Below are 27,974 nucleotides of genomic sequence, written 5' to 3'. Positions count from 1 at the left end.
ATGCAAGATGATAATTCTGATGACTGCTCTTGAATAGCAAATTAATTAAATTTCTGTTTACTCATAGAAATCATCAGTTTACATCTGTTACTAAGTTTTGCAAAGTCATTTTTCTTTTCTTTTTCCACATGCATCTTGGCTGTTATTATATAAGATTTCTTTCAGGGACAAGTAATAACAGAATCAATGTAAAAAAGTATTCCCTTCCCAAACCCATAGCTTATTTTGATTCTTATCAATCTTTAAAGCATCATGCTTTTTGGTATTTTTATGCATATTCTAGGAGGTTTTTCCTTCCAATTTTTTCATGCTTGCCACTGAGAAACATAACTAGACAGTGATTTCTACATGAACAGATTAAAAAGCAAACAGGTTCCCTTTCATTCACAGAGGGGTTTTATTTCAGATTGAAAGCCTTACCTCTCTGCCATATCCTCTAATTGGTCAGGTGGAACAGGCACTCCGTTAACAGACCTGGCCCCGTGGATCTCATGGAATGCCTTTTTGTGACCATCTATGTTTTTAAGCAGATCCTGATTTGATTTTAAGAAAGGGAGAGAGATTGAGAGAGTGGAGGGAGGAGGGGGGGGGAGAGAGGGGGGGGAGGAGGGGGGGAGAGAGAGGGGGAGAGAGAGAGAGACAAGGCTCACAGTAGGCTATCTAACTAATAAGCACAATTTTAAGCCTGCGCTGATGACTCAATGTAGTTAACTATTTGATCATGCTCTCACATTTGCATGCAAGGTTAAGCATATCACAAAAGCATTTACATCAACTTGAACATTTACACAGGGAACCCCCTTATAAGATGCTCTGCTAAAGCTGTGACTAACAATTATGTAAGATTTTAAAACAGACAATACACTGCAAAGGTTTAACAAAACAAGAACTCTTAACTGTATTAAATAATCCCTGAAATGCAGTCTGCAAATACTCTTTAACATCACAACAGCATAATCTTGCTAAATTTACTCTTTACGTCTTTATAACAGATACTAACCTTTATTATGTATAGATTCAAATTTTCAGTAACTATTCTATTCTGCTATATATAGGCAGAAGATCCATAGCTCCTTATGTAAGTACATATTTAGTATTTAGTGAACTTTTCACTCTCTCACCATCAAAAGATTTCAGGATCGCTCTCTCTATTTTACATGAACGAATGCAAAATATGGTACCTGACCTGTATTCCTGTGATAAGAATTGTACCGGCAAAAACCTTACAGCAGAGCACATTTCAACTGTAACTAAGCAACACTGCTTCAAAGGCTTCCTGGAGATTACATATTAAAATGAATGACTGACAGTAGTCTTTGAAGAGATAACGTAACAATAACACGTCAAGTCCCTGGCAGCTGAGAGGACACAGAACAGTGGGTATTTTACTGCATAGAGACAGCTTCTGGCACGTAGTGCTCAGAAGCCTATTAGCAAAGGAAACCTTACAAAGGTCCCCCTTTCTCACCTGAGGGAACAAAATGCAGGCTTGTGTATTGATCATGGATGTTTATTTATTCCTATGTGCTGAGGAAGGATTCCTCCCCAGTCAACACCCAGTGTTTGCACAACAGAAATTAACGGTAATTCACTGGCTCATCTCACCAAATGTTCCCACCATCCCCATCAACCTGCCTATATTTTCATTGTTTTCCACTTCAGCCAACACCTTGTTGTGAAGAGAAACAAACTAGGCTTTCTCAGATGCAAGTGATGCACTGATTTTACCATGGTGAAAACCTCAGTGAAGCTATCCTGTGACTAACATACTCTCACATAAAGGAAAGACTTAGAACAAGTATCTCAGCTAGCTGCGTTTGAGACCTTGCCAGACAAAAAGGGATGCCCCTAACATTCATTGGTAAGTCAAAATAAACCCCAGTAGTTTCAACTGACATCAACTGGAAGCCTATGAAAACTTTTATATAGTGTTCTCATGAGGTGCAATCCTGCTCTGCAAAATGACCATCAACAAGTACGTTGTTCTTAATTTCTGGATCTTGGTGGCAATATTAACTAAAATAAACTTAAAGTGCTAGCCTGATTCCATGAAGGTTTGTCCAAATAAGCTGGTACATTTATATTAGCTTCAAAATGGCCATAAGCTGTAAAGTTCACTAAAATAACCCATTGTCAGATGAGACAAAGATATAGAGAAAATGATGATGTTATCTGAACAAACCCATAACAAACAAACCCCAACAACTTCCTAGGAAACAAGGACTGAAAAAAATACACTAATGCATTTCTGGTACTATACAATAGCACATTAAGATTCATCAATGCAAATCTGAGTGACAAAATACACTCCAGGAACAGATATAAATTACACATGCTTCTCTTGAAGCTTTCTCCATCCCACTCCCATGGGAAAACTCCCCTGGCACGGACTAACCTAAATCAAAGTTTATTTGTTGGTGTAGAAATCGCTCACCATGGCATTTCTGATGCAAAGAAAACACAGTTTAGGACAAACTCTTTTGTGTTTCTTATGAATGTATCAAAAGGAGGTCTATAGTGTTCACGTTATAAGAACAAAAAAGTGTTTGACTTGCTTTTTTTTAAACAAATGTCAAATCTTAGGAATCCTGAAACATTTGATGTTAACAAGAAAGCTAATGAAATTTAGCATTACAAGAGACTAGACCTTTAAAGAAAACAGCATCTTCCTCATAGATTTTAATATTGTTTTGGTTAAATGTTATTAGCCACCACTTAAGTTAGAAGAGCTGCCACTGTTCTAATAAAGAGTAATCAGAAGACCCAACTGATCTTCCAGATAAACTACCATTGTCTGTCACAGCTGTTCCAAGATCACCATGAAAATTCTCAGCTTTTCATTATATGGCGTTATTTTTAATAAAAAAGCCACACATATCTTAAACACAAAAAATAACAAAACTACAATCAAGTTTTAAAATAGTAGCGATGGAGGAAAAAAAGCAATATAAACCTATACAGACTTACTGCTGCAAGTGCAGCCTTTCTCTACACTATCTTTTTCCTTTCTCCATCATATTTACTGATTCAGTTTCTTTTATCATCTCACCAACAATTTCTGTCTGTATGTTTCTCATATATATTACATAAATTCAGACAAACCTCACAGTTTTGATTTTAAATGAGAACTTGGACTCAGCAAAGAATAATGGTAAAGTTATTTAAATTCATCTGGAAAAGTTTCCTGTTTACCACAGCAGAGGGGAATTCTTATGCTATTTGTCATCACAACACTATGAAAATTCACTTGATTTTATTTCCCAGTGCATATCACCTGCACTGACTATCAGCACACTTAGTACGTTTGCTCTCTCTTTCCTATTTCACCTAATAAGTTCATATTGGTTGACCAATGTACCCAGCTTGTGAGCTCTGTATGGAATTTTTACTCAACAGAAATCCCAGAATAGGGGAACATTTAAAATATTGATACCTGATATCTTTCAGATAGAAGAAGCAGGAACATTCAAAAGCAATTTTTAATATTGCTTGTAAGATACACAGGTATCACAGTTCAAGTCATCACTAGAAGACAGCTTTAGCTACCATCAGGATGACACTCCCCATAGAAACTATAAATAATAATCTTTCTTTGTATAGTAGGGATCATTTACAGCTTTGGAAACAATGACATATAATGCACAGAATGAATGCATGTAGATCTACCTTATGTTGTTCAAGCTTCCGGTGTATTGTATTTGCTGTTTCCTCATGAGCTTGGTGAATAGTTACTTCTTCCCTCAGAGCAGCCTCTGCTCTATAGAGCCAAGCACCTATGGTACCCAAAGGTGCAGGAAGAGATTTATCAAGGTGTATGTGCCAATCAAGTAGCTAGGAAATAAAAGTAAGAGGATTGAACTTCCTTGCTTGCTTAATTATACAAACATGTATCTTGAGAAAAATCAGACTTTATACTGTAATACCAAAACCCCATATAATAGAGTATGTTTGAGACATAAACCTAGGTATATAACTTCACATTAGTTCTGAAATTATAGCATTCTCACAGGCAACAAAATCTCTCTAAGGATTCATTGGTTCATACATTTCCCTTCCAGAATGGCAACTGAGTTACAAAACTGACCACATTTAAACTGCAAAAACTGACAAGCTAAAGATCTGGAATTTCATCAGTTAATAGGCACAGAAAGGGATGTGAGACCTTCTTCCACCCAATGTTATTTATTTCATGCTCTTGCATAAAATCTTTTTATCTCATTTTGAACATATTTTCCATGTGTAAAGTGCAAATGAGTCTCAAAGGACTGTGGAGTCAAGAATACAGCAGTAAAATACTGTGTCTTATTGCCAATCCCAGTTACGGGAGTGAAAAAATAATGAAAATTATGTCAAACCTCCAGAATATTTTTAAGCAGATCCTCTGTTAAATACATGACATAAATAAAATCCATGAATATAAACTGAGTAATGATGATTTAAAACCTTCTTATTTGGGACAAACAATATAAGTCGCTTGGCATTTTTCATTCAATTATTACAAAATTACTATCACAAATACTAATATTAATTTATTATTATTGCAGCCAGGTCAAAAATAGCATTACAGCTTCATTTATTGATAAAGTATTCAGTATTACACAGATTATTTTTTTTAGTTGTATTAAAAAGTGTTATATTAAAATTTCCCAGATAACTAGCAATTTACATTAAAACATTGCATTTTGAAGGGGCATTGTGCATACTTTGCTTTTTATCAATGATGTTTTGAACTTGGCTAAGCACTGTTAACATACTTTCAAATAAAGGGAAACCTCAAAGTATAGTCTTTTTCTTAAAGTTCATATTCTGTCTTTGAGCAATATTAAAGATGATAATGCAGTAAATGTTCCCAAAACAAATGCAAAATAAATTAACAGTGCTAGAAACCTGGTCCATTTTTAGGTTCCTAATGCCTAATAAAATCAATAGCAAACAGGTGTCTTAATGATTTTAAATTCTCATGCTTCATTTAATAAAAAATATATTAGCATAATAATTTTCAACTTACCCTGGAAGAAACTCTGTCCCACGCTTGCTTCACCATAGCTTGATCAAGTGATAATTTACCATCTTTCCTTAATGACTGGGTTACAAGTTCAATCTGTTTCCTTTTTACCTCATATTGTACTCTGAAATGCTTAAAAGACTGCACAAAGAGAAAATCAAATCAATGTAGCAGAGAGTCAAAGAATTAAATTCTTCAACATTCATGGAGTACTACAGCCTATGACAATTTTGTGCTGATAGAAATCCTAATCCTTCCCAAAGAGGAGTAGCAGTAAACTTGTATATTTACACTGAAATGCATTTTATTAAAGGTTTTAATAGACTGTAGAACCCTCCAGGGAAATACAGGCAGGACTTTTTTATGGCCCTTTAGTTATCAGATGCCTGAACCCTATGTGAAAGGAAATAATAATTGATCAGATAACTAGCAAATGGATTAAATGCTACTTGTGACAGACAGTGGCTGCTTTTAGAGAACAGCTGAGCTTCGGGAGAAAATTTAGGTCAAAATTTATATTGCTGATTTAGACATTAACCTTTGAGAGAGGGGTAAAAATGAAGTTCTAAGCCCTGTCCTCTCCACCCGTCACCTCAACCGGCCTTCAGTCATACCTCCCATCTGAGCTATATCACGCAGGATCTGGAAGGACTGTACAGACACATGCTCACTTCTAACTAGGACAGTCCTTCTTCACACTGCTAGAAAAAGCTCTGTGTTAGGCAAACCATCTGTGCACTGTCCTACGTAGCAAAGCTGGAGCTGACATTATAATTCCTCCACCAATAAAAGCCAAGACAGTTTGTGTCCTTATTTCTTTAAACTACAGTAAATTGACTTGCATATATACAGATTGCATAAAATACTGCAGTACATTACACATAATGATGACAATACTGTCTTATCATATAAAATATTCCCTACTGCTTACCTGGTATTTCTCCTGTAAACTTGTTTCTGCCACCTGTGCTCGGGCTAAGTCTCTTTCAAATTGTTCTGCCCACACCTTTAGGTCTCTCAGCATCAGTCTGTCTTCCTTCTATGATTTAGTACAACCACACACACAAAAAACATTGCAGCCTATTAGTAAAGTTGTCAGATATAGCCCAGAAATTAACATCTCTCTAGCAAGTCAAGGTCACTAGTTGTAGTGACAGCCAATGGAACATCTGGGCCCAATTCTCTCATGACTTATCTTCATACAGTCTAACTGAAAAGCACTTCCTGAGTGTTAAGATGAGAACTCAGCATCTAGACATGAGTCTTACAGCGGTGAAATCATGACAATTTGGGACATTGCAGTGTCAGAGATATTACTTGCAGTTCTCATCTGATGTTAAACTAACACAAAGTCCTTTAAATATACCGCAACAGCTAATTTTAGTCTTCCACATATTTGCAGAGTCATTTTTCAGTAAAAGTTAATTGAGCTGAGACAGGAGAGGATTTTATCATCTTTTACCACCATTTTATTATCTGGTCTGTTATTGCTGAAAAAACAAGTTATTTTCTGAGTGACTTCAGGGCAATCCTTGACATCAAGCTCCAAGTTCAGAAGTTGGCAAAATATTTTGATAGAGAATGTTTTAACAAGGAAAATGAAAAGAAAACTGTATTCAGTTTCTTTTCCTTCCATGCCATTTTATGGCTTTGAAGAACAGCATATCTGTTTTACAATTCTGCTTTAACACTTCAGTCTGTCATGGCACTGTTGCTTTGCAGGGCTGCAAAGTTCTCTGCAGAATTCAGTGACCTGGCAGTGAATAGAAAAATACTAACAGGAAATCTCAGGTCTGTAAGCATGTTATATAAGAAGGTTAGCAGACAACAGAAACTTTTTTGGTGCACTGTGTAAGCAGGCTAATCAAGTAGGATACAAAATGTCTGTCTTGGATTTCCAACCAATGAACCATATGAGCTGGCTGTTAATCAGAAGCTACTCTTTGAAACCAAAGAAACCATATTACTGTAAAATTTGTCAGAAACAGATCTATTACATAATGCGAACAAATGAAACACCACATCAAATGAATTAATCACCTAAAATGAGTAATTAAGTTTCAAGCATTACATAAGAGAAGAAAAACTGGACCATGTGATAAAAAAGAATAGCCACTGACTGTACTTAAGAAACAAAGTACTTTCTTATAAGAAAAGATCCTAACTTGGGAAAGAAGCCAATTATGGTTCCTTTCTTTGAAAGCTGCCTTAAATATGTAAAATATAACTTCTCTTACTAATTTTAAAAATGTTGACCTATTGCTTCATTTCAGCTGAGGAAAGGACAACATCCTCAGACAGGAAAGAAAACCTCCTTTGATGTTTTTCTACCAATTCTCTTAACTGATCCTCTACTCAAAACAGGAGTGGTTGATTGGACAGAATTTGCACAACAGATTGTGCAAATATCACAGGTATTACAACTGTTAACTCGCTACGTAAATTCTCAGCTGGGTAGTTGCAGCAAGGTTATTAGAGCAGCTGTACTGGAACAAAGTTCACTATAGCTCATGCTCCTGTCTTCTGACACTCGCCAAAAGCTTGTACCTGAGAAACAGTACAGGACACATGTGACACTTCCTTGCTCCAGCTATTTGTAATGCTGGGATTTCCTTGACTGCACATAGTGTCCCAAGAAGCCAAAACTCCCAGTACTTCCAAATTCTCAAACAATTTAAATATAGAGAAGGAGAATAAAATTCCTACTCTTCTGGTCTGATAGTTGGCTCTGTGTGTGGAAAAATAACATCAAGATTCTTTGAGAAAACCAGCAAAGCCAGGACTACTCCCCTATGAGGAGAAGAATATAAGAAGAGAGAATTCTTTACTCATTCAGCTATCAAAAAAAGAATTTTGGTATTAAATGCACTCCATTCATTAGAAGTTATAACTTTAGTGAGATTGTTGAAATCTCTATTAGTATTTAGCTGTCAGCTACATAAAGGCAATACTAAACTATGCATCTTAACGGATTGAAAGTCCTATAACAATCCTACTAACTGAAACTTTAAGATATTCTTGAAGTCAGGAAGAGAATAAGTGTGTCACAATGTTGCGTATATTACCTCTAGTTCACACTATAAATTCAGTTTTGTAAAACACTGGCTTTTATTCTTCTATGGCTCACATTCTTACTGCTGAGGAGCACCTCCTTAAGGTAAATCTTTGTAAGAGCATCTGTGTGGCTGCAACTGTTCATACAGCAATGTGAGCAAAATAGGTATTTTGCAAGATTCCAGTCAACATAGCTTAAAAATTTAATAATGGCTAAAACCTGGTCTGACCAAATCTTTTTGAAATAGAATATCACTAGGATCAAGAACACCTCTATGGTACCTGAAGGTAAAGAACACAAACAGCCGTGCCTCTCTTAAATCACATACCATTTCTCTGACATTAAGTGAAAAAATAAAGTTAACTGGTGGCATTGAGTTTTCTGTGATTTTTTTTTTTTTTTACTATTTAGTTCGACAATATTTTGTTTACTTTTTTTTAATTGCAGAATTTGTAGGTGTTGCAGTAACTACCTAACTGAATGCCATTAAAGACACTGAGCAACAATGCATGATAAGCATTTTATTTATTTATTCATATATTTTCACAGGTTTCCAGTTCAGTGCATCACTTATCACCTGCAAACTTGGTTCAATGGTCCTTGGTTGATACAAAAACATTTTAAAGTCTCAGTTTGGGTAACTGACATAAAAGATTCACTTTCTTAGACACCAAGGCACCTGTCACCAACATCAGGTTGAATGAGCTATCATTCTTAAAACAAGATTTTAATTTTAAAACAAGACTTTCATTAGTGCCTAGTGGTTCTTACTCTTAGTAAAAAAGTATCAAAAGGATATTGTTACAGACATGTAAACTATTTTCTAAAGCCTGTACATCTGAAGTAACATACAGATCAGAACATAAACCATCAAAGCTACCTAGGACAATTATAACTATTTGTGCTTTCCCCAGGATGAGGATCATTGATCTCTGATCACATTTATTTCAGTTTATCTAAGCTACTGTGACTTATTCTGCATGCTACTTCCAAACAGCATTTTAAAGTATTAATTTATCCTGACACCATTCTATGAATATTCACTGATTTGCAGAGATGAACAGAACTGGAGCACTTAACTGCTAAAGAACATCAAAGAGGGTAATTAGAGAAAAGTGTTTGTGAGAAAAGAGTTTGTGTATGGGGGTACAATTTAAATTTACAAAGAAAGTTTTCAGCCCAGACTCAGGGTTAAAACATTATTTTATTAACGGATATGCCAGAGTTAATTTGAGAATTACATAAAATACAGAATATTCTGGTGTTCGAAGAGCTAAAAATACACATCTGTGTTTCATGAAAAATTTAATTATGGACTGGAAAAGGAGTACTTTGTTGTGTTCTCTAATATGTAATTATAAACCAGGTGAACCTTCAAATTCTCAGGCACAGCCAGGATAGAATTTTCAAATGTGAACTTTCAAATCTAAAAAAAAATAAGTCACCTGCTTTTCAGGTATGCTGAACTGTTGTATTGCCTATGTGCTGAGAAAATCAAGTCACTTTAAAAATGTTTATACACAAATTAAATTAATTATGCTATTCTTTTTGAAACCTCTGGCTTATATATATATGTGTTACTGGATGTATATCTGTATATATGTTACTGAAAAATGTTCACTGACAACAGTATCACAGATGCATGGTGAATGCTGAGCCAAGCATCATCTTCTGGGATGAGCTATTAATGCCTATATGTAAAAGTAGACAGTAAATCACTGGAAGAGCTCAGAAAGTTATTTTTGCAGCTGCTGCTCAGGAAAATTCCTCTTATATTGAGGAACTCTGCTGGCATAAAGATGTTGGAGGTGACAGGATTATCTTCTGAATTACTTGCTCATCAGAGCACAGGAAGATAAAAGCTTTACATCAGAAATACTTTGAAGTGTGCTTCCACTGTAGTTAAATTTATACCAAGATAAAGAAATTGACAGAGCTTTTACCACTTCAAATCTTCACTAGTTTAAGCAGCAATGCACTGGGGCTGTGTAATGCTAAGAATGTACAACAATGTCCCATTAAAGCTGCCCAAACTTACTTGAATCGACTGAGAAGGTGGGAATAATTCTGCTATCAGTATTAATCTTCGCTTTAACACATATCACTAGTTAGATATACATAATACGAGATAAACCCTTGATCATACTTACCTGAAAATAACCTATTGCTTATATATTAAAAACAAAAAAAAACACACACAAAAAATGGGTGTGGAACCAAGGTAGTTAACTGAATCAGGTCAAACTATAAACACTGTTGTCTGATTGCAGTGACACCTGTTATTTTTTTCATAATATATTCACTTCTGCAGTCTTCCAGTTTCACATCTGATTGTTCATTTCAAATACTCCATGTTAGATTTCTGAACTTCTCTCAGTTAGTACTAGAAAATTATAAGCATCTAAATGTCCAAGATGATTAAAAAAATGTATTTTTAAAAACATAATAATTTATGTGAAAAGAAGCAGTGCATATCATGCAATTACACATGAATGCTCTCTCCTTCCAACCCACAGTCCACATACATCACTAACACAATCATATATACAATCTAGTATCTACTCTATAAACTTAAAGACATACAAAAATATCCATCTAAAATGAGTTTAGATGAGTAGAAACATCGATCCATAATCTATTTTTTCATGGTTATATCTATACTTTAGAAAACCAAAAGCATAGTCTGAGATTTATTATAGGAAAGTTGACTTGCTTTTCTATAATATTTCCGTGAAATTATTTGCAAGATTAAGCATTAGGCTGTTAGGATCAGCTTATGTAAGAAAGTAGACTTAGACTCATTATGTTCACCTATTTGGTTTTTTGGAAAGATTAACGTAAGGCTAGCAAACCAATGTACATAAACCCACCCAGAATCTGAAGTAAAATAAGTGCAGGATAAAAACAGATAACAAGCATGAAAGGTCCAACTTAAGCAATTATTCTGGAGCATATTACCCTTACCTTAAATTTCATAAAAGAAATGACAAAAGTTGGGATTGCTTGAAGTTCCTAGCAATATGGAACAAATGGGAAAACAAGAAGAAGGAGGGGAAAAAAAAAGATGCAAACAAAATAAAGCAAAGGAAGCAGAAAGTCCACAGAGAACAATAAAAGAGCCACATGTGTAAGAATACGAGATGTACTTAAAATATTATCAAGTTCATGTGTCTGTATCACACCTAGTGAAGTAGTTTTCATATTAGATCTGATTTCCAGATTACTAGTCAGTACGTGATTTATTTTATCTGGAAAAATAGTTACTTACCTTAGAGTAACTGTGATTCTTTGAGATGTGTTGACTACACGAGTTCACATATGTGCATAGCTGGTCCATGCATGAGATATTACATCCCTTTTAATTCTGGAAATGCCCATGCAAATAGCTGTTCCCTCTGAACCACAAATAAGGGATAAGCTTCAATCTTTACTCCACTTCTTCCAATGCAAATTCCTTATAAACTGAGCATTAAATCAGGAGGGAAGATGAAGAGGAATTTGTGTGGACAACACATCTTGAGGAAACACAGTGGCAGCTGAGTTGGCTGGAGGGCAGGGGGAGAGGGTAGAAATCCTCCCCCCATCAGAAACCACCCAGACACACTCCACTCTGAAGTAAGATTCTTCTAACTAAATGTAGCCATCTGCAACTGAGATAGATAGTCAGTCTTTCAGTTCCTTTTGACAAATAGAAAAAAAACAGTTGCATCTAGCACCGACTGCCCAACTCATCTCATTCTACAGCAGGCACTTAACACAAGTCAGTGCTTAGTTTTGGAAAACAAGAAATTAAGAGTACTCCAGGAGTTTAAGGGATAAGACTCTTGCAAAGTTATTTCTCCCAGGTACCTGGATTCTACCATTCTGTGATACATATTACCTTATACTAGACTTCAGGGGGAAGAGAGAAAGGCTAGGAATAGGGGAATTATAGTGGTCACAAAAATATAAAGCATGCCTAGATTTCTTCTTAATCAGCTACCAACAACATTTTATCTATCATTACCTAAGGGAAGGATTCATCTGAGTCAGTTTTAACTCTGTTGAAATGCTATGCAACACGAAATTCCAGAAGACAGTTTATTTAGGGCACTATCTTAAGAAAGATGCCATCTGGAGAAGTGTCTATCTCGCTGATTACAGGTGGAGTGTAAGTATCTTGCGTTTAGATTCTTAAAGATGGATAAATCCTGTCCTTAATAAGTAAACTAACCAAATAATGCAAAATTCCTATGGAAAGCTTTATGATGGACATGGATACTCCAGGTCTGTAAGAGGGAAGAAAGAGGCAATAGATACTGTTCTACTTTGCACTGTTAGATACGGTGATCACAAGGGCATCCAATTCACTTACATGGTTTCCACAAAACACAAAAGACTATCTTAAAATGAACGGATCTTACATGTTTGGTCTGATCTTGCATATGTTTGTATACCTAGAACAGAACCTGTGGACAACACTTCTTGAAAAAGAGCAAATGAGTTTTCAATGTAAATGGATTATAAAGTCACACAAATATCTTGTATCTGATTCACTGCCAACTCTGTGCACTGAGAAAAGAAATGCTCTCTCTTTTGCATTTTTTCCAGTCAACTAATTTAGCAAGGCGAATACCAGAATAACCATGGGTGCAGAAAGGGGTTAAAAAAAGGTATGTAAATGGCTTGTGTGGTCAAGAAAGTCAGTTGCCATACTATGATTCCAAGCAGTCACTTGTACCAACAAAGATTTCCCCTAAATTTGCAAAGTGATAAGTTCATGAATGTTTTCTTAAGTACTAAAGAAAATAGTTCTTGCTCTTATAAACAGAATCCACTTTTCCATTTTTTTTAAAGGAATTTAAATCTCCATTCTTGTATAATGCTATTTAGAAAAGAGCATTCCCCTTGCATTACAAGAAGACCTCTACTGTTACTGTTTCATTAAAAAGAAGTCTTAAATATATCAACTGTGCTCTTAAATAATATCACAGAATTGCAGAATCACAGAATCACAGAGGTTGGAAGGGACGTCTGGAGGTCATCTGGTCCAACTGCCCTTCTCACGCAGGGCCACCTACAGCCAGCTGCCCAGGACCATGTCCAGGTGGCTTTTGTATATCTCCAAGGATGGAGACTCCACAACCTCTCTGGGCAACTTGTCCCAGTGCTCAGTCACTCTCACAGTGAAAAAGCGTTTCCTGAAGTTCAGAGGGAACCTCCTGTGTTTCAGTTCGTGCCCATTGCCTCTGGTCCTGTCACTGGGCACCACTGAGAAGAGCCTGGCTCTGTCCTCTTTGCACCCTCCCTTCAGGTATTTATACACATTGATAAGACCCCCTGAGCCTCCTCTTCCCCAAGTTGAACAGCCCCAGCTCTCTCAGCCTCTCTTCATAGAAGACATGCTCCAGTCCCTTCATCAGCCTTGTGGTCCTTCATTAGACTCTCTCCAATATGTTCAGGTCTCTTATACTGAGGAGCCCAGAGCTGGACACAGTGTTCCAAGTGTGTCCTCACCAGCTGGCAATCTCCCTTGAGCTGCTGGCAACAGTATCAGTTTGGATCTGCTGTTGTGATAGCCTTACTTAACCTGGTGATTTAAATGATCGTTTGTCTAATTTTCACCAACCCATATGCGATTAAGAATTTGGGCTAAAAGATGTGAAAGTACTCAGTGAAAAAAAACTCCCCAGGATATTTTATTATGAAACATTTGATTGAGACTTTTCAATTTTCCCTTCAAATACTGTATAAATATGGAAAGCAATACTTAATGTCTGTATATTTTTAAACTGCATTGTTGGGTTTTCAGCACTAAAATCTGCCCATGAGTATCAAATAATATGTATGACACTCTTATTTTGCCAAGGCTTATCTGGACATCTTGTTTTACCTAGGTATCCTGCAGTCAACAGGATCAACTGCATTAACTCCTGGCTTCTTTCCCCCTCCCCTACAGAACTGTGTAAACTAAGGTCCTAGCATTTGTTGGAATTTGTTTATGATAGTCTGCCAAACCTATCATTACGATTTTCTTGAGAACAGATCAAATATCTTAAAATGCAAGTTCAGAGTATGAGAAATTTTATTATCTCTTGACAGATTCTCCCTGAAAAGTCGTAAGTAAAGCACCAAGTGCAAAATAAGCTTCTCTTGGTGATATATGACAGAAATACAAAAGTTTATAGCAATAAAAGACAACGGGTGACAAAAGCTTAGCCATTTGAGAGCTTGTATCTATCTGGTCCCAAATGGATGAAAGCATTGTGCTGTTTTTTCTATGCATTTCACTGCTTCAGGGCCAGTGACTACTTGGGGTCCTGGACTTTTTGTGCATTGCTTACTGGCCTGGATCCATCCAGATCTCTTTCCTATCAACCTGTCACATGCCATGAGGTCATAATTTTGTACCATGACCTGGGGTGAAGGAACTGGAAGTTATGGTGGGCAGGACTAGGGAGCGAGGTGGACATAGGTGCCTGATAGGGATGAGAATTTCTCCAGATATGGATTAGCAGAATTTGCGTCAGAAAAATTGAGGGCCCCATCATTATTCTTGACTGGAGACTCCACTGGAGAAGTGGAGTTTGTCTCAAACTGCCAGACATTATTCCTTCTCACACCATTGATGGATAGTTCTTCCTCAAGGAAATGAAGAACGATGACATTAGAAATCTAGTGCAAGCTCAAACTCTTACTTTCTTCTCAAAGTCTGGGAATTACTAATTTCTGCAGTGTGACATGCAGGGGATCAGTGGTTCTACCAAAATTCACCTGGATTGCTACTGGAATATCTTAGCGATATCTAGGAAGAAGAAGTGGTCTTGAGCTAAGCATGTCAAACTGATGAATTTTTCTTGTTTCACTTCCTAGTAATTCATTAGGAATTCTGGAGACAACTCAGTAGTTTCCCTTTCACAGCTCATGTGCTGTCATCTCCGTGGGTATAGCCAGAGGCAGGCAGAGTGTGGAGTGGCCGAGTCCTGCATTCTCCTGCATTGTCTCTGCATAAATCTCAGGAGAAGATGGTGAGGCTGTTCCTCAAAAACCAACCCCAGCACAGGCAGGAGACCTGGTCGAGGCTGTTGGCAGCAGAAACTGCATTGCGTGCCATGGCATGGAGATGGCGGGACTGCCTTAGCCTGCCACAGGCCACATCATGAAGCTTCAGTGCTCACTCCCTCTGCTTCAGCAGCCCCATTGCTGAGTGGGATGCTGTGGCATGGGCAAACGTATGTCCTCAGACCAATGTTGCAGCAAGGAAAATGAAAAATTCCAGTGCTCAGGCACTGGAATTGGACAGCAAAGCTACAGCTGCCTTAGCCACACATAGCCATAAGGAAGGAGATTCACTTCTTTCAAAGCCCTTCTATAGCTCTGTCAGGAATGCAAAGAAACACAGATAAAAAGTGCTTCCTCCTTCTCTCTTGCTGGGGCTGAGCAGATTGTCTCAGCAGTGTTTCCTGTGTTTGCCATGAAGAAAGCAAATTATCAGGTTTAGGAAGTGAGTCATGATCACTTGGCATCACTGAGTATAGCCATTCTAGTGCAAAGCTGATGTACTAGAGCATACACACACACACACAAAAAAAAAAAAAAAAAAAAAAAAGAAAAAGAAAAAACCGTGACTGAAAACAATTCCTTAGAGCAAATAGTCAAACATCACCGTGCAATAGAAAAGAAACCTGTGCCAAAATTGTAACTGCCTCCAGAGCCTAAAAGCCCAAAGACTATACCTAAGCATCTCTTGGACTATTCTTGTTCTTATCCAGAAAGCCAGTGTGATAGAAACAGAAGTGATGCATTGCTTCAGGTAACAAATTATTGCAACCTCATTGGTGTTATGCTTGAAAACCTCTTAGGGAACTTTAGGATCCATTGGTTTGCTACTATCTACAGTAACTGTTTGTGTTCTTTTTGGCTCCTACTGCTGAAAATAGGAAAATCTCTGTAGGATCACCATTCTATTTTCTCCATCTACTAGTAAACATCTGCAACACTTGCTGCTTTATTCTCTGCCAATCTTTCTCAGTTTTCTTATTGTGCATTCTTTCCCCTTGAACTGCTCATCAGGAGGAAACATAATAAACTATAAGAAAGCTATAAAATGTATTTACGAAGCCCCCCTCATGATAAACTGATTCGTATAGTTATGCAAGAGAAACTTACGTCATTCTCCTGCATGTCAGTCACTGTATGATGAGGATCAGGATAGTACTTCAAAAACTGGGCTACATAGGTCATGACAGACTTTTCATCTGGCTTGTCAACATCCACATCTAGACAAGTATAGAACACAGTAAATTAATTTTTAGCTGAATGGCGCAAAATGCTGCTTAAGTATCTAAACACTATGAATTAGCATATCTGATTTAACCCATGCAAGTAATTCAAAATTTTTTCAACTACACATTAGGTACCTTCTGGATCAAGGAGCCTTGGAATTCCTAGTTCTGCTTCTGCAAGTGTGAAGGCTTCTTCCAGATTTTCTCTATTTGACCTTCCTCTTACTTTCTCCATGTCCACTAAATCTGGGCGGATAGCATGAATAACAGAATGAAATGCAACACCACTCCTCCAACTTTGTCCAAAATCTTTGATTTCAATTCCAACTTGCCTAAAGAATATGAAAGGGAAAAAAAAAGTGACTTGCAACAACATCAGGACTAGATGAAATAGGGGAGGAGACAAGGTGCTCCATCCAGCGGCTACCCATCATTAAATCTAAACCACTTGCTGTTCCTTCAATGCTAATCGGGTCAACTACAGCTCCGTCCATCCACTGCACAAATTCATTTCTGCTTATGAAGATCCAAGACTTTTTTGTCATATAAGTACTGTATTTGTCTCCAGTGGACTTGCTAGTGGCAATAAGCCAATGGTATTTTGAACAAATGAAGTGCACCAAGGTTCTCGAGGTTCTTGTACAACACGCAGTCTGTGGATGTACACAGCTCCGTTCACTATTCTCTCCCTCACTATAAACCACTTCATATCTCCCTCCATTATAACTACTGCAGTTCAGTTAGGTACACATCAGTATCATACCAAAAAAAAAAAAAAAGACTGCATTAATCTGTTATCTTTTAAAATGAAAGCATGAACAGTATGAACAGTGACATCACTGCTGTTCAGGTGAAAATGTAACACACAAATTTCTTTATATTCTTACCAAAAGCATGAGAGAGACTATAATTTCATACACCCAGGACACTTACGTGTCCATTAAAAAATGAACACAAATTATCAAGAAATAGTATTATACAATGAGAAAGTAATCAGAACTGAATCACACTCCTGACTGCTTCTTTTAAAAGTAATTCTGAAAGGTACGGCTGTCCATAGACTGCAAGACTGTTTTTCACCTTGTCTGAGCATGCAAACTTCATTTGAGGACACACTTAGACACTAAGGTAGTCATGTCATTGGGAGGTTCACAGCAACAGTAATTCTGAATGAAGGCTTCATTCAAAGCTCACTGCGATCAGTGAAACACTTTCACTGAGTTTAATGAGCTAGCCCTTGCAAATTACAATGTGAAGCTAGTCTAGGCTGGTCTATCCTTCCTCTAGGCTTCTTTCAACACATTTCACCTACTCTTCCCATTAACGTTGACAGTTTCATTTACAAAACTCTTTGTTTGTATTTTGTTTGTTTACATGTCTGGAAATTGCAACTGACCACTTTCAGTTGCCTGTCTTTTACTGACAACAGTGTAATAGGAAGAATGTCAAATTAGACTGTACTGCACTACAAATTACTGTATTCTACCTGTTTATTGGTGAATTGGGGAAAGCCTCTATCATTACAATTATATTTCTTTTCTCTGAGGCACCATTCCATAACTGGCCATTTCCCCTCCACGTTTTGCACAATTGATCTCTTCAAAGAGCAGCGATTCCTTAATTTGAATAAATCAATCCATTTAATTCTTTTACATCTTTGATTTTTATTTTCTTACTGTGGAAGCTATCAAACTACTATTGTATCCTTGATCTAAATTATGCTTTTTTTTTTAAATGCCTTTTTGGAAGCAGAGCAAACATGGGATAATTATACCAAATAAAGGAGAAGATTCTTAGGTTAACAAAAGATATCAAGAAATAACTCCAAAATAACTTGGATTAAAAAGAATGAAAATTCAGGGCAATTTTGGTATTAATATGTCCCTTGTATCACAAAACTGCAGAAGGATATTCGTAATTTTTCATCACCTGCCTTTCAACAACAAGTGCCAGAATTTAGTGCTCCTACAAGCTCTGTCACTGAGGAATGCTAAGTTGGTGTGGGACTTGCGTTGTCACATTGAGTATTTTGGCAGCAGGACTAACACATTCATTCAGACATCTAATTCCCCTTTCAGTTCCTCATTCTGTCAAAGATAAACCCATTCATTATTCAGAAACTATAAAATATGATTGCTTGTAAAATTAATGCAAATCATTATTTATTACTTGCTTGTTGTATGGTGGTAACATTTAGCAGCCTCAGTTGTCAAAAAGAATATGATCACAGGGAAGTGCTATATAAATACAGAGCAAAAGGATAATCCCTGACCAAGAGAGTTTAGAATCTGAAGAAAAAGTAGGCACTTAAGGTATAAATTCAGTTCATTTGTAGGTTACTTACTTTGCTGCTGTGTATTGTATCCATTTTAACAAAGCCTTCCTGGCACTTCCTTGGACCTTGGTTACCACCTTCCGTTTGCTTGGGGGACTTGCAGTTTCTGAACTGACAACACTCTCCACAGAAGAAGCACTGCTAGACAACGACTGCAGCTGTGGGAGGTTGCTGGTAAGCTCTTCAATCTATGGGGAAAAAATGTTAATGGACTGTTGGTAGATAATCTTCTTAATTCTCACCAGTTTCTTAAATAATTTTCTAGTACAATTGACAAAATAAAGTTGGGCAGAACCTATGATTAACGTGCTGTGTTTTATTTAACTGTAGATTAAAGTAGCTTCAAAAATGGTAAAGTATGTGCCCAGATGATGGTGTTAATTTCAGAAGTACAAGATATCTAGCAATCATTCACTTTCTTGACACCCCACAGCTTAAACACTATGCAAGCGTGTCATGTTATCTATTATGACAAATTACAGTTTAAATAGGACACAATGCCTTACATTTAGCTTGAATTCAAATTATAAAACAATACACTAATTTCAGAGGAGGCTCTTTCAATTAAAGAATGGAAGTGACCTCAATGATCTCATCTGGATAGTTCTTCATTTACCATTGTACTGTTTTGGCACAAATTCAATTGCAGTTTTGCTTAGAGGTACATTGTGAAGGAACAGTGAATGTACGGCAGGCAAAGTGCATTAGCAGTGCTTGCCGAGGTTATATTATAGTTATTCGCATCATGGCTTTCATCAAATGAAAATCATTAACTTGACTCTTTTAAGGACATTAAGTTGACTAACAATTTGGCTCTTTAACAGGAAAAAGTTATATCCAGAGGACGTTGCAAGATTGCCTGTGCTGTCTACTTAGAAAACAAAGTTTTGTCACCTTGCAGAATGAGTCTGTCACAATGAGAACCACAGCTCTCATGCATTTCTGCTTTCATTCATGTCAAAATGATGTATCTGCCTGTGACAACTAAAGAAAAGCTCAAAAATGACCCAAGTAAAACTGATGCACAAAACTAGAGTTTCAGAAACTCTGAGAAGCATAATTTTCTCCGTTCATCTCGATGAGCTATAAATGAAAATAAAAATGATAATATCATTCTGGCTAACTTTTCTTCTGAAAAGGAGATCTGAACCATTAAGGTGTCACACTGGTTGGTGCTTAAAAGAAAGCATCCCTGAGACATGAAAGTTACACCACAAGAAAGCCAAAGCCAAAGAACTCCAGAAAGAAGAGTAAAAAGATCAGTTGGCTTTTTAATTGTTAGGCAGTGACTCATTTGGTTAACTCACGTGGACAGGATTTAGAAAACCATTTTTCCCTCCCACCTAATTTCAACAGAATGTAAATGATTTCTCTTCTACAAATTCAAACCCCTCTCAATCTACACCATCCCCAGCTAAAATTTGTCCTTGCAAATATCTGCATCTCCCAGTGAAATCAGCATGTTGACATGTATTGTGTGAAAATAATTACTGTCTGACATCAAGTGCACTGGAATTAGACATACAGCACAATCACCACTGAGGCTGATGAAGGTACTTGTAACAAGAATACACAATTCTATCCTTTTCTTTTTTTGCTCTGTTGTATTCTTCAGAGAAAGTGGAAGAATATGTTCCAGTGATGAAGGAACTCCATTCCAGGCCCAGACCAATCTATTCTAAAGACAAGTATCTAATTTTACCCAATGTGAAGCACCCCTACCATCTACTGCTGCTTTCTTCAGGATCAGATCCTCAGCTAATTATAAAGTGACTTAGCTATGGTGAAAGACTGGAAGTACACCAGTTCATATGAAATGATGTTCTGAACCATTATTTGAGCATCTACACTGAAGTACAAAAAATGTAGTACCTGAAAATATAAAATTATGGTCCACACCAAGCCAAGAACAATAGAAGGCCTGCCATCAGCAATATCTGTTGAGTTTATGTTGACAAGCTTAATCTATATATGAAAGAAAACATGTATTATTACCGCACACATGGAATGATAACAATTATGAAATGCATTTAAAATCAGTTTTATATTTTTAATGCAATTTTGCAATCAAATAACAAGTTTCTTAATTTAAAAAAATTATCGAATGGTGCAATTTTACTTTTTAGACAAGTATAGATATAGGTAATGAAAGATTTTTAAAACCATTGCATGCTATTATTAGTAGAAAAAATATTTAATTGCAAGCAGAAAGAACAATAAAAGTTATATAGAACCATTGTACAAACCGGAGATCCTCTGTATATGGACTAGCATAAAAAACAAAGGGAAAAAGATGATACAAAAATAAGTTTTAAATGGTTAATTATTAGGTAAATGCATTAATTTAATTTTATAATGCAAAGAAAGCACATTTTTGGCACATCTTACAACATAATTAATAAGGAAAGCAAATTTAATGCTCTAACAGATTTTAAATTATGCAGGGTTTTCTTGTTATAGTTCTAGTAGAAAAGTGATTTTAAGAATAAACAAGAAAAGGAAAAGGAGGGTAGAAAGCATAAAAGAAAGATAAGGGAAAAAAGAATGCCACAGTTCTCCAGTAGAGAGCCTTTTATTGTAAAGAATATTACCACCACTAATTAAGGCTCCCTTGCAAGACAAACCTGACTATAGTTCTTTTAATATAAGAAAAGAGTTGGAAAAAATTAGTTGTCCAAGGTCACATGAAGTTTTTCAACAGAAATGGGAACAGATTACATGACTCTTAACTCCGAAATACTAATCTATAGTCTGAATAAAGTATCACCCTAAAATAAGCTTGTAAGATAAAAGGCAGTAAAGGAGGGGATAAAGAGTACATCATAAAGAATTTAACAGGTAGATAATGTTCAAGGAAATGGAATAAAATGGGTAGTATTAGAAAATTAGTAAATATGTTAATACTTATTTCCACAGCAAAACTAAAGAGTCTGCCATCAATCATGATATAAATACGAAGGGCTGCTGAAGTGTTTGAGCACTGCAAGCTTGTTCATGGACAAAGGTTATGGAAAAACCTTGGAGAATAGGTTAAAGAAAACCAGGAGAATGACTTTAGATGACCTCGTTTGTCTCCCCAAAACAAAGAAAAGACTGCAGTTCTCTGCAGCTGGAAACCCACTAGATAATGTCAAGAGCAAAAGAAAAAAAAATTGTTGTTCAGGGCTGTGAAGCTCTTTTCAGTATTAAAACTCTACAGGGTACTTGCGAAGAGACAGAGGAGAAATCCCACAGGTTATATTTCCAACCTTCTCTGCCAAGAAATCTGACAAAACTCTGGGAAAACTGACATTACTTGCTTCTATACCAGCCAATAAGGAAAATTTTCTATTACCTACCTGAAGAAAAACATACCAAGAGTCTCATTCTCTTAGCTGGACCAATTCCAACAAAAGCTTTTCTTTTCTAGAAATGATGTTTTCTTATATGTATTACAGATCAAAAGATTTACAGGGACTCAGCTAAAGCTTCTGATTAGGCTACTGTTCAGAGAAGCATAGCCTATCTAGTCTAGTTATTGTGTTACCTTTGTCTTATACTCCATTAAAATGGATCTACAACTACAAAATAAACTTTTCAGAACCATGACAAAAACAGTTTGGTCCAGAAAGATATCTATTAATTGCCAGCTGCATTTTGCAGTATAACAGGAGTATGTGCAGAAGTCTGTTTCGACAGTGAAAATAGGAAGTTGATTAAATGTGTAATAAACTTTACTTATGGGAGAGCCCATGGAGGAAGGAGACCCCAAAGTGCTGCACATAGCCACCTGTCTCCATTCGTTCACCTTTGAGTACAGACCAGGGACTGCACTCAACTGCTCAAGAGGCATTTGTTATCTTAACAGCATCCCCACCTCCTCTGGGAGGAAAAGGGTGACAGACTGGATAGATGTATTCTTCAGGCTGGCTTCAACCTAGAGACCACCTGCTAATGCACACCAATCTACCTGACCCACTGTGTATTTCCAACTCCCTCTAAAAGAAAATCTGGCATATTGATACAAAGTACATACAAAAATAACTAAGACAAGTCCGGACAAAAATACTCAGACATGAGAAGCAAAACCACAGTGCTCCATTTCTGGCAATCTATCTTGATCTTCAGGAGGGTCAGTAATCTAGCTGCACTGCTCTATTGTTTCTGGGATCTAAGCTGTGTCAGTCAAAGTTCAGGTCACCTGCTATGTTGTGAGAGATAAACTAGGGAAGCATGGGTTTTTTGCTCTACACCTCAGCCTTGTCTTAACTTACACAGGTCTCACCAGAAAGCAGCTCTCTCTAAGACTCCACTCTCAGGCTGCATATATTCAGTATTAAATACTGAAATTGTGAGCTAAAGCTGAATTTTTCTTTGGGAATACATTTGTCTTTGCTTTGGTTATACATTTTTCAATTAAAAAAAATTCTCTTATAGCTTGCTTTCTACAGGCATCTGCTGAGATTGTTTCCCATGTAACAGAAATATAATTAGGTCAAGATGCCATAGGGTTAGAAAGAGGGAAAGAATGCCAAAACCCAACAACTCCCGGTGTACAGCATTGTGGAGATGTAAAATTCGTCAAGTATTATATCTGCATTGAGAAAAATTGAACTAAAATGCAGAAATTAGAAGAACAAAATATCTGCAATCTAATTAAAAAACCAGATTCAAGTCATTACAATACAGGGAGAAAAGTCAGGAAAAAAGGTAGAATTAGAGTACTTTTATTTGATATTCATACCTAGATCACATTGAGCTTTTAGATTTTCTGTTTTGTTAAATTTATAATTTTTTTTTTTCATTTCTAAAATGGCCACATCATTGACGTTACCAGAATCAATCCAGGAATTAAGTCTGAAATCCTGCCAAGCTAATAGGGGGTCACACTGTTCTACATTTTCATGTCTATACTTTCAGGGAGTAGAGTTTTGCATGTACAACCTAGTGAAGTCCATAAATCTATTCTTTTAATCATTTGCCTCTACTGAGCTGAAGATCATTGTTCTTTGCTGGGAACAGCAACAGGAAAGCAGGGAACATGAGGAGCTGAAAAGCACATTAAAAAAAAAAAAAAAGAAAGAAAAAAGGAAGGAGATCATCCTAGGTGATTCTAACTAAAAATTAAAAAAGGAAAAGGTTTACCCTATACATTGCTACGTATTAGTGTTGGATCTTGTAATTTTTACTTTACAGCAGCTTTTAGGAACTGTGTAGAAACTGAAGACTGCATACATAGCTCAGATTTTGGAGAATAAGAAGAGGTGGGTGGATACAAATCATACATTTAAGGAAAGAAAGAAAAAAAGAAGGAAAAAGCAGGACTAAGTGCTACCAAACCTACCCGTCTTCCCTCTAGAAATTTAAGAGCTGTGCCAATGTTGGCAACCCAGTGAATTCTCTTCAGCTGACGTCCCTGCTCACAAGGCTGAAAGAGAAAGAACGCTGTAAACTCTAATTAGATTTATGCCAGTTTGCCACAAAAAATGAAGTTCCAGATTATTATAAATGTCTATGTACATACCATAGTCTGATTTACATGTAAAAATGTTCCTTGGAACAGTCAAATTGTACCTTTGCGTATACCAACAGGAAAGACTGACAGATATAGGGGATATAGATGTGATACTTCTAAGAAAGTTATTTATGTCTTAATAACCTCAGGATGCAAGCTGTCGGCTTCAGCCCATAAACTTCTCAAATCAGAGAACTAGTTTTCTTATGTAAAATAAACTAGTACTATTTTTATACACACATACACGTATATATGTATTTGAAAGAGGGCAACATTCTCTCAGTAAAATATTTTTGCCTGCAAAGGAGAAGTCAATGTGATTGTTGTTTTTAAAAATCAGTCTGCAGTGAATACATTTTACCTAGAGGATTTTTATCAATACTTTCTAATATCTTCCTGCCAATTAAAAAACCCAACTATCACAAACCCTCATTGAACAATGAATTTCGCTGGACTTCAGACATGTGGGCTAAAAAAAGACAGGATTATTTGAATTAAATCAAGAACATATCCTAGGCTTCTAATACTCTACAGTGGAATTAAATTACCCACTGAATCTTATATTCTAATGCAAATATACAACTACTATAATTTAAATTCATGTTCATAGAGTGACAAATGGATTTAACAAAGGCCTGCTATAGATTCTAAAATTCCTCTTGCAGTTACTACAGAATATCATATTATGGTATACATAACCTTTAAATTAACCAGACGTTATTCTGGTCCTGTAATATCTCTTGCCTTTCACTAATTAATATAGGCAGGATACAATCCCGTGAATTTCATTATAACAGGTGTCATCATTAAAATTCTTTTCCTGTCTTACTACTTCTGTTTTGCCACAAGAGGGAGACTTTCTGTCTTAGACGAACAGAAACAGAAGTAAGTGTATTTCAACAGAGCAGAAACACACCAGAAAGGATAGCTTTTTTCCCATCTTACAGTAAAATCACTCTTGCAGTCTGAATTACTACCTAATTTGGGGTATCACCTGCAATCAAAACAGAGCTGAAATATGGAAAAAGAGGCAAAAGTGTGGCACTTGCAAATTGCCTGCATGTGAGGGAACAGATAACATCTGAACCCTAGAGCAAGCTGAATGACAGACTGTTGCTCTACTCCTTCAGATGCTGCTACCCGATCTGTGAGCTGGTTTGGAAAAAGTGAGAGCCCCTGGTCTAAACCCTTTCATTTTTCTTCCACATCACATGCACAAAACCAGCCTGGCTCCCAAAAGACAGCCTATTTGCCGTGTGCACATTGTGGCCCCTTGGCTGTGAAAAAGCCATTTGGCATCACTTAAGGTTCTTCACAGTAGCAAAGCAGCTGTCAAGGTAAATGGATATAACCCCAAGAAATTTGAGGGGCTCGCTTTTTTTTTTCAGAGAGAAAGCTGTAAATTTAACAAGAAAAGACTGTCATTATTTCTTCAAGGCGTATAGAAATAGCCTGCAGTTTAGACCTTGTTTGTGCCACAGTAACACCCAGATGAACTACAAAGACTAATACAAATAAGCAATTTTTATGAACTACTAAGACAAAATTAATATAAAATACATAAAATCAAGAATGCCAGTCTGTAATAATCTCTTTTTAGTTTTGTTTTGTAACAAAATAGTCCACTCCGTGAATAAACTTACTTTGCTATGTAGCAGTCAGGTTTTTTACAGTATTCAAATATAGAGACATATTATCCTAGAGAAGTTATGCAGCTACCTTGTATATTCAGATGGAAGGAAGTTCTTACCAGCTTCTGCCCTGAAAGAACCTCCAAAAGGGCAATTAGCATTACCCCATCTTTGATATCTTCAAACAGATCATTCACCAGCATGGGAGGATTGCGCTGAAAAGGAAGACTTCAGATATTATAAATGCTCACAAGCATTACATCCTACCTCCTTTCCTTTCGAACAGAAGCACAAAGAGTGGCTGGTCCCCTTCTTTATGTTTTATAATGTTTAATATTAATGTACCATTTAGCCATTGCTTTGCCACCATATTGTTTAACTATTGAACATTTCTGGTGCAGGACTGTACTGCTAGATGCTTTCTGCCACTAATGATACAATGGAAAAAACTCCTGCTCCCTAAAACAAGAAAAGAAACACACCAACAACTGCCTATGAGTCTATAAAATAGTACAGATGTACTATTACAGTCACATTTCAATCTATCAGCCTATTTTGCCTAGTGTTAAGTATGTCACAGAAATTTCACTCTCTCAGTCAAGCAATACAAGGAGCTGTATGAAGCAAAGATCTCTAAAGCAGCGTAGCTGGTTGAGCAATGCTGCTACTTTCTCACAGCTGACAGTTGTTACACTAAGCTGCTGTATTTTCTTTCCTCTCCTCCAGGCCTTGCAGGCTTCCAGTGTTGTTAGCACTGTGTCAGCTTCTACTTAAGACAAATTGCTTAGCATATGTCTTTACATTTGCAAACACAACAATGATAGTACTGAAAAATATGTAAACAGATGATGTTTTTGGAATTTTGATTAACAAGGTCACATCATTAAACACCATTTTCTTAAAAAATTCCAGTTTGTGGAACTATGGCTCTCAGCTTGTCAGTATTTCAATGATCACAAAACGTCTCTTAGAAACAAAAAGCTGAAACTTGGTCCAGCTGAAATAAATGAAATAAACACCCTCTAGATTCCATGAGCTTGTCAGCATTCATATACCCGCTAATTAACATAATACTAATATTCATACCTGCTCATTCATTAAAATGACAATCAGACTACAAAATTCTTGAAATTACTTTAGGTTTAATAATTTACTTTTGGGGTACTTCTGAAAAAAAGATGCTTGTACAACAACTTGATCTATCACTTCTGTTCTGTAGAAACATAGATTCAAAAAGATGAACTTAATAAATGAAACATTGCTCTTGAAAAGGTAAAAATGCTACAGCAAGTCAGGAGAAAGGAAAGGTTTCTAGCTCCCAAAATCAAAACATCCTGCCTTCATTGTTCAGCTTGGATGAACTAATATTTCAATGAGACATAATTTTGGCATAAAGTGGAAAAAGAACTCCTCTGCTGAAAGCAGACTTCATCTGAGATTTGACGTGCTCTAATAGCCACAATAATAAAGAGTCGATTTTCTCATGTATATAAAATAAAGCAGCATTACAACTCCTTATGAGGGTATACTTAATCATAGTTCTTTTTTATTTCCTAGCAATGCAATAGATAATGGATCACATTCTTCCTTAATATAACACCAAAGAAATCAACAGAGCAAACAGGTCACAGGAGATTAATTTGTCCTGGTCTTGCATGACAGACAGTTGGCATAAATGCAATTAATTTTCCTCACCTTCTATGTTATCATTCCCTGTTTGAAGTTCGAAGCAGCTTTGGTTTTATCAGTATGTGCTAAATTAGTTCAGCAATAAAGACAAGAGGATTATATAGCAGCTTCCATCCTAATCCAACAGGAGGTAAAGGCCTAAAAAAATCTCACCACCTACCTAAATGCCCCAGTAGTGAGGTTTGTCTCTTGAAATTCACTCTACAGTAATGAAGAGAGACAAGTTCTTATAGACGGTAATTTAGGATACCTGTAGATTGAAGGGTAAGTAATATTTACAGTGACCTGTAACCCTGGTGCCCATAACATGCCTGTCGGACGACCTGTTTGAGCACAACACAGCTCCCTCCCAGCTTGAGCGGTTTGGTATCCTTAGTCTCAAATCAGGGTACAGGCCAGAATTTGCCTCATCCCAACACAAAGTAAAAAAATCATCTGGCATTCATACGCAAACCAAGTCTGGGAAGCACCTCTGATTTCCACAGTGCATAGCTTCATAAA

The 27,974-nt window shown here is 36.6% G+C and overlaps 1 protein-coding gene across 1 annotated transcript in view; it reads right to left on the bottom strand.

The window, feature by feature from the left end:
• SYNE1 (spectrin repeat containing, nuclear envelope 1) overlaps positions 1–25,987 on the bottom strand; it is a 250,787-nt gene extending 224,800 nt beyond the window's left edge. Inside the window, exons 1-11 of the mRNA XM_010581892.1 lie at positions 25,904–25,987; positions 23,983–24,066; positions 20,532–20,624; positions 18,669–18,847; positions 16,460–16,656; positions 16,209–16,318; positions 11,025–11,072; positions 5,937–6,044; positions 5,009–5,146; positions 3,667–3,831; positions 421–533 (exon numbers count right to left, since the gene is read on the bottom strand). Of these exons, the coding sequence (XP_010580194.1) occupies positions 421–533; positions 3,667–3,831; positions 5,009–5,146; positions 5,937–6,044; positions 11,025–11,072; positions 16,209–16,318; positions 16,460–16,656; positions 18,669–18,847; positions 20,532–20,624; positions 23,983–24,066; positions 25,904–25,987 (1,319 nt within the window). The remainder of the gene's footprint in view (positions 1–420; positions 534–3,666; positions 3,832–5,008; positions 5,147–5,936; positions 6,045–11,024; positions 11,073–16,208; positions 16,319–16,459; positions 16,657–18,668; positions 18,848–20,531; positions 20,625–23,982; positions 24,067–25,903) is intronic.
• Positions 25,988–27,974: the final 1,987 nt, after the last annotated feature.

The sequence above is a fragment of the Haliaeetus leucocephalus genome, unplaced genomic scaffold (assembly GCF_000737465.1).
Source record: "Haliaeetus leucocephalus isolate CR32 unplaced genomic scaffold, Haliaeetus_leucocephalus-4.0 Scaffold819, whole genome shotgun sequence".
Lineage (NCBI taxonomy): Eukaryota > Metazoa > Chordata > Aves > Accipitriformes > Accipitridae > Haliaeetus > Haliaeetus leucocephalus.
The sequence above is the reverse complement of the archived record's forward strand: the minus strand, read 5'-3'. Positions and strand labels throughout refer to the sequence as shown.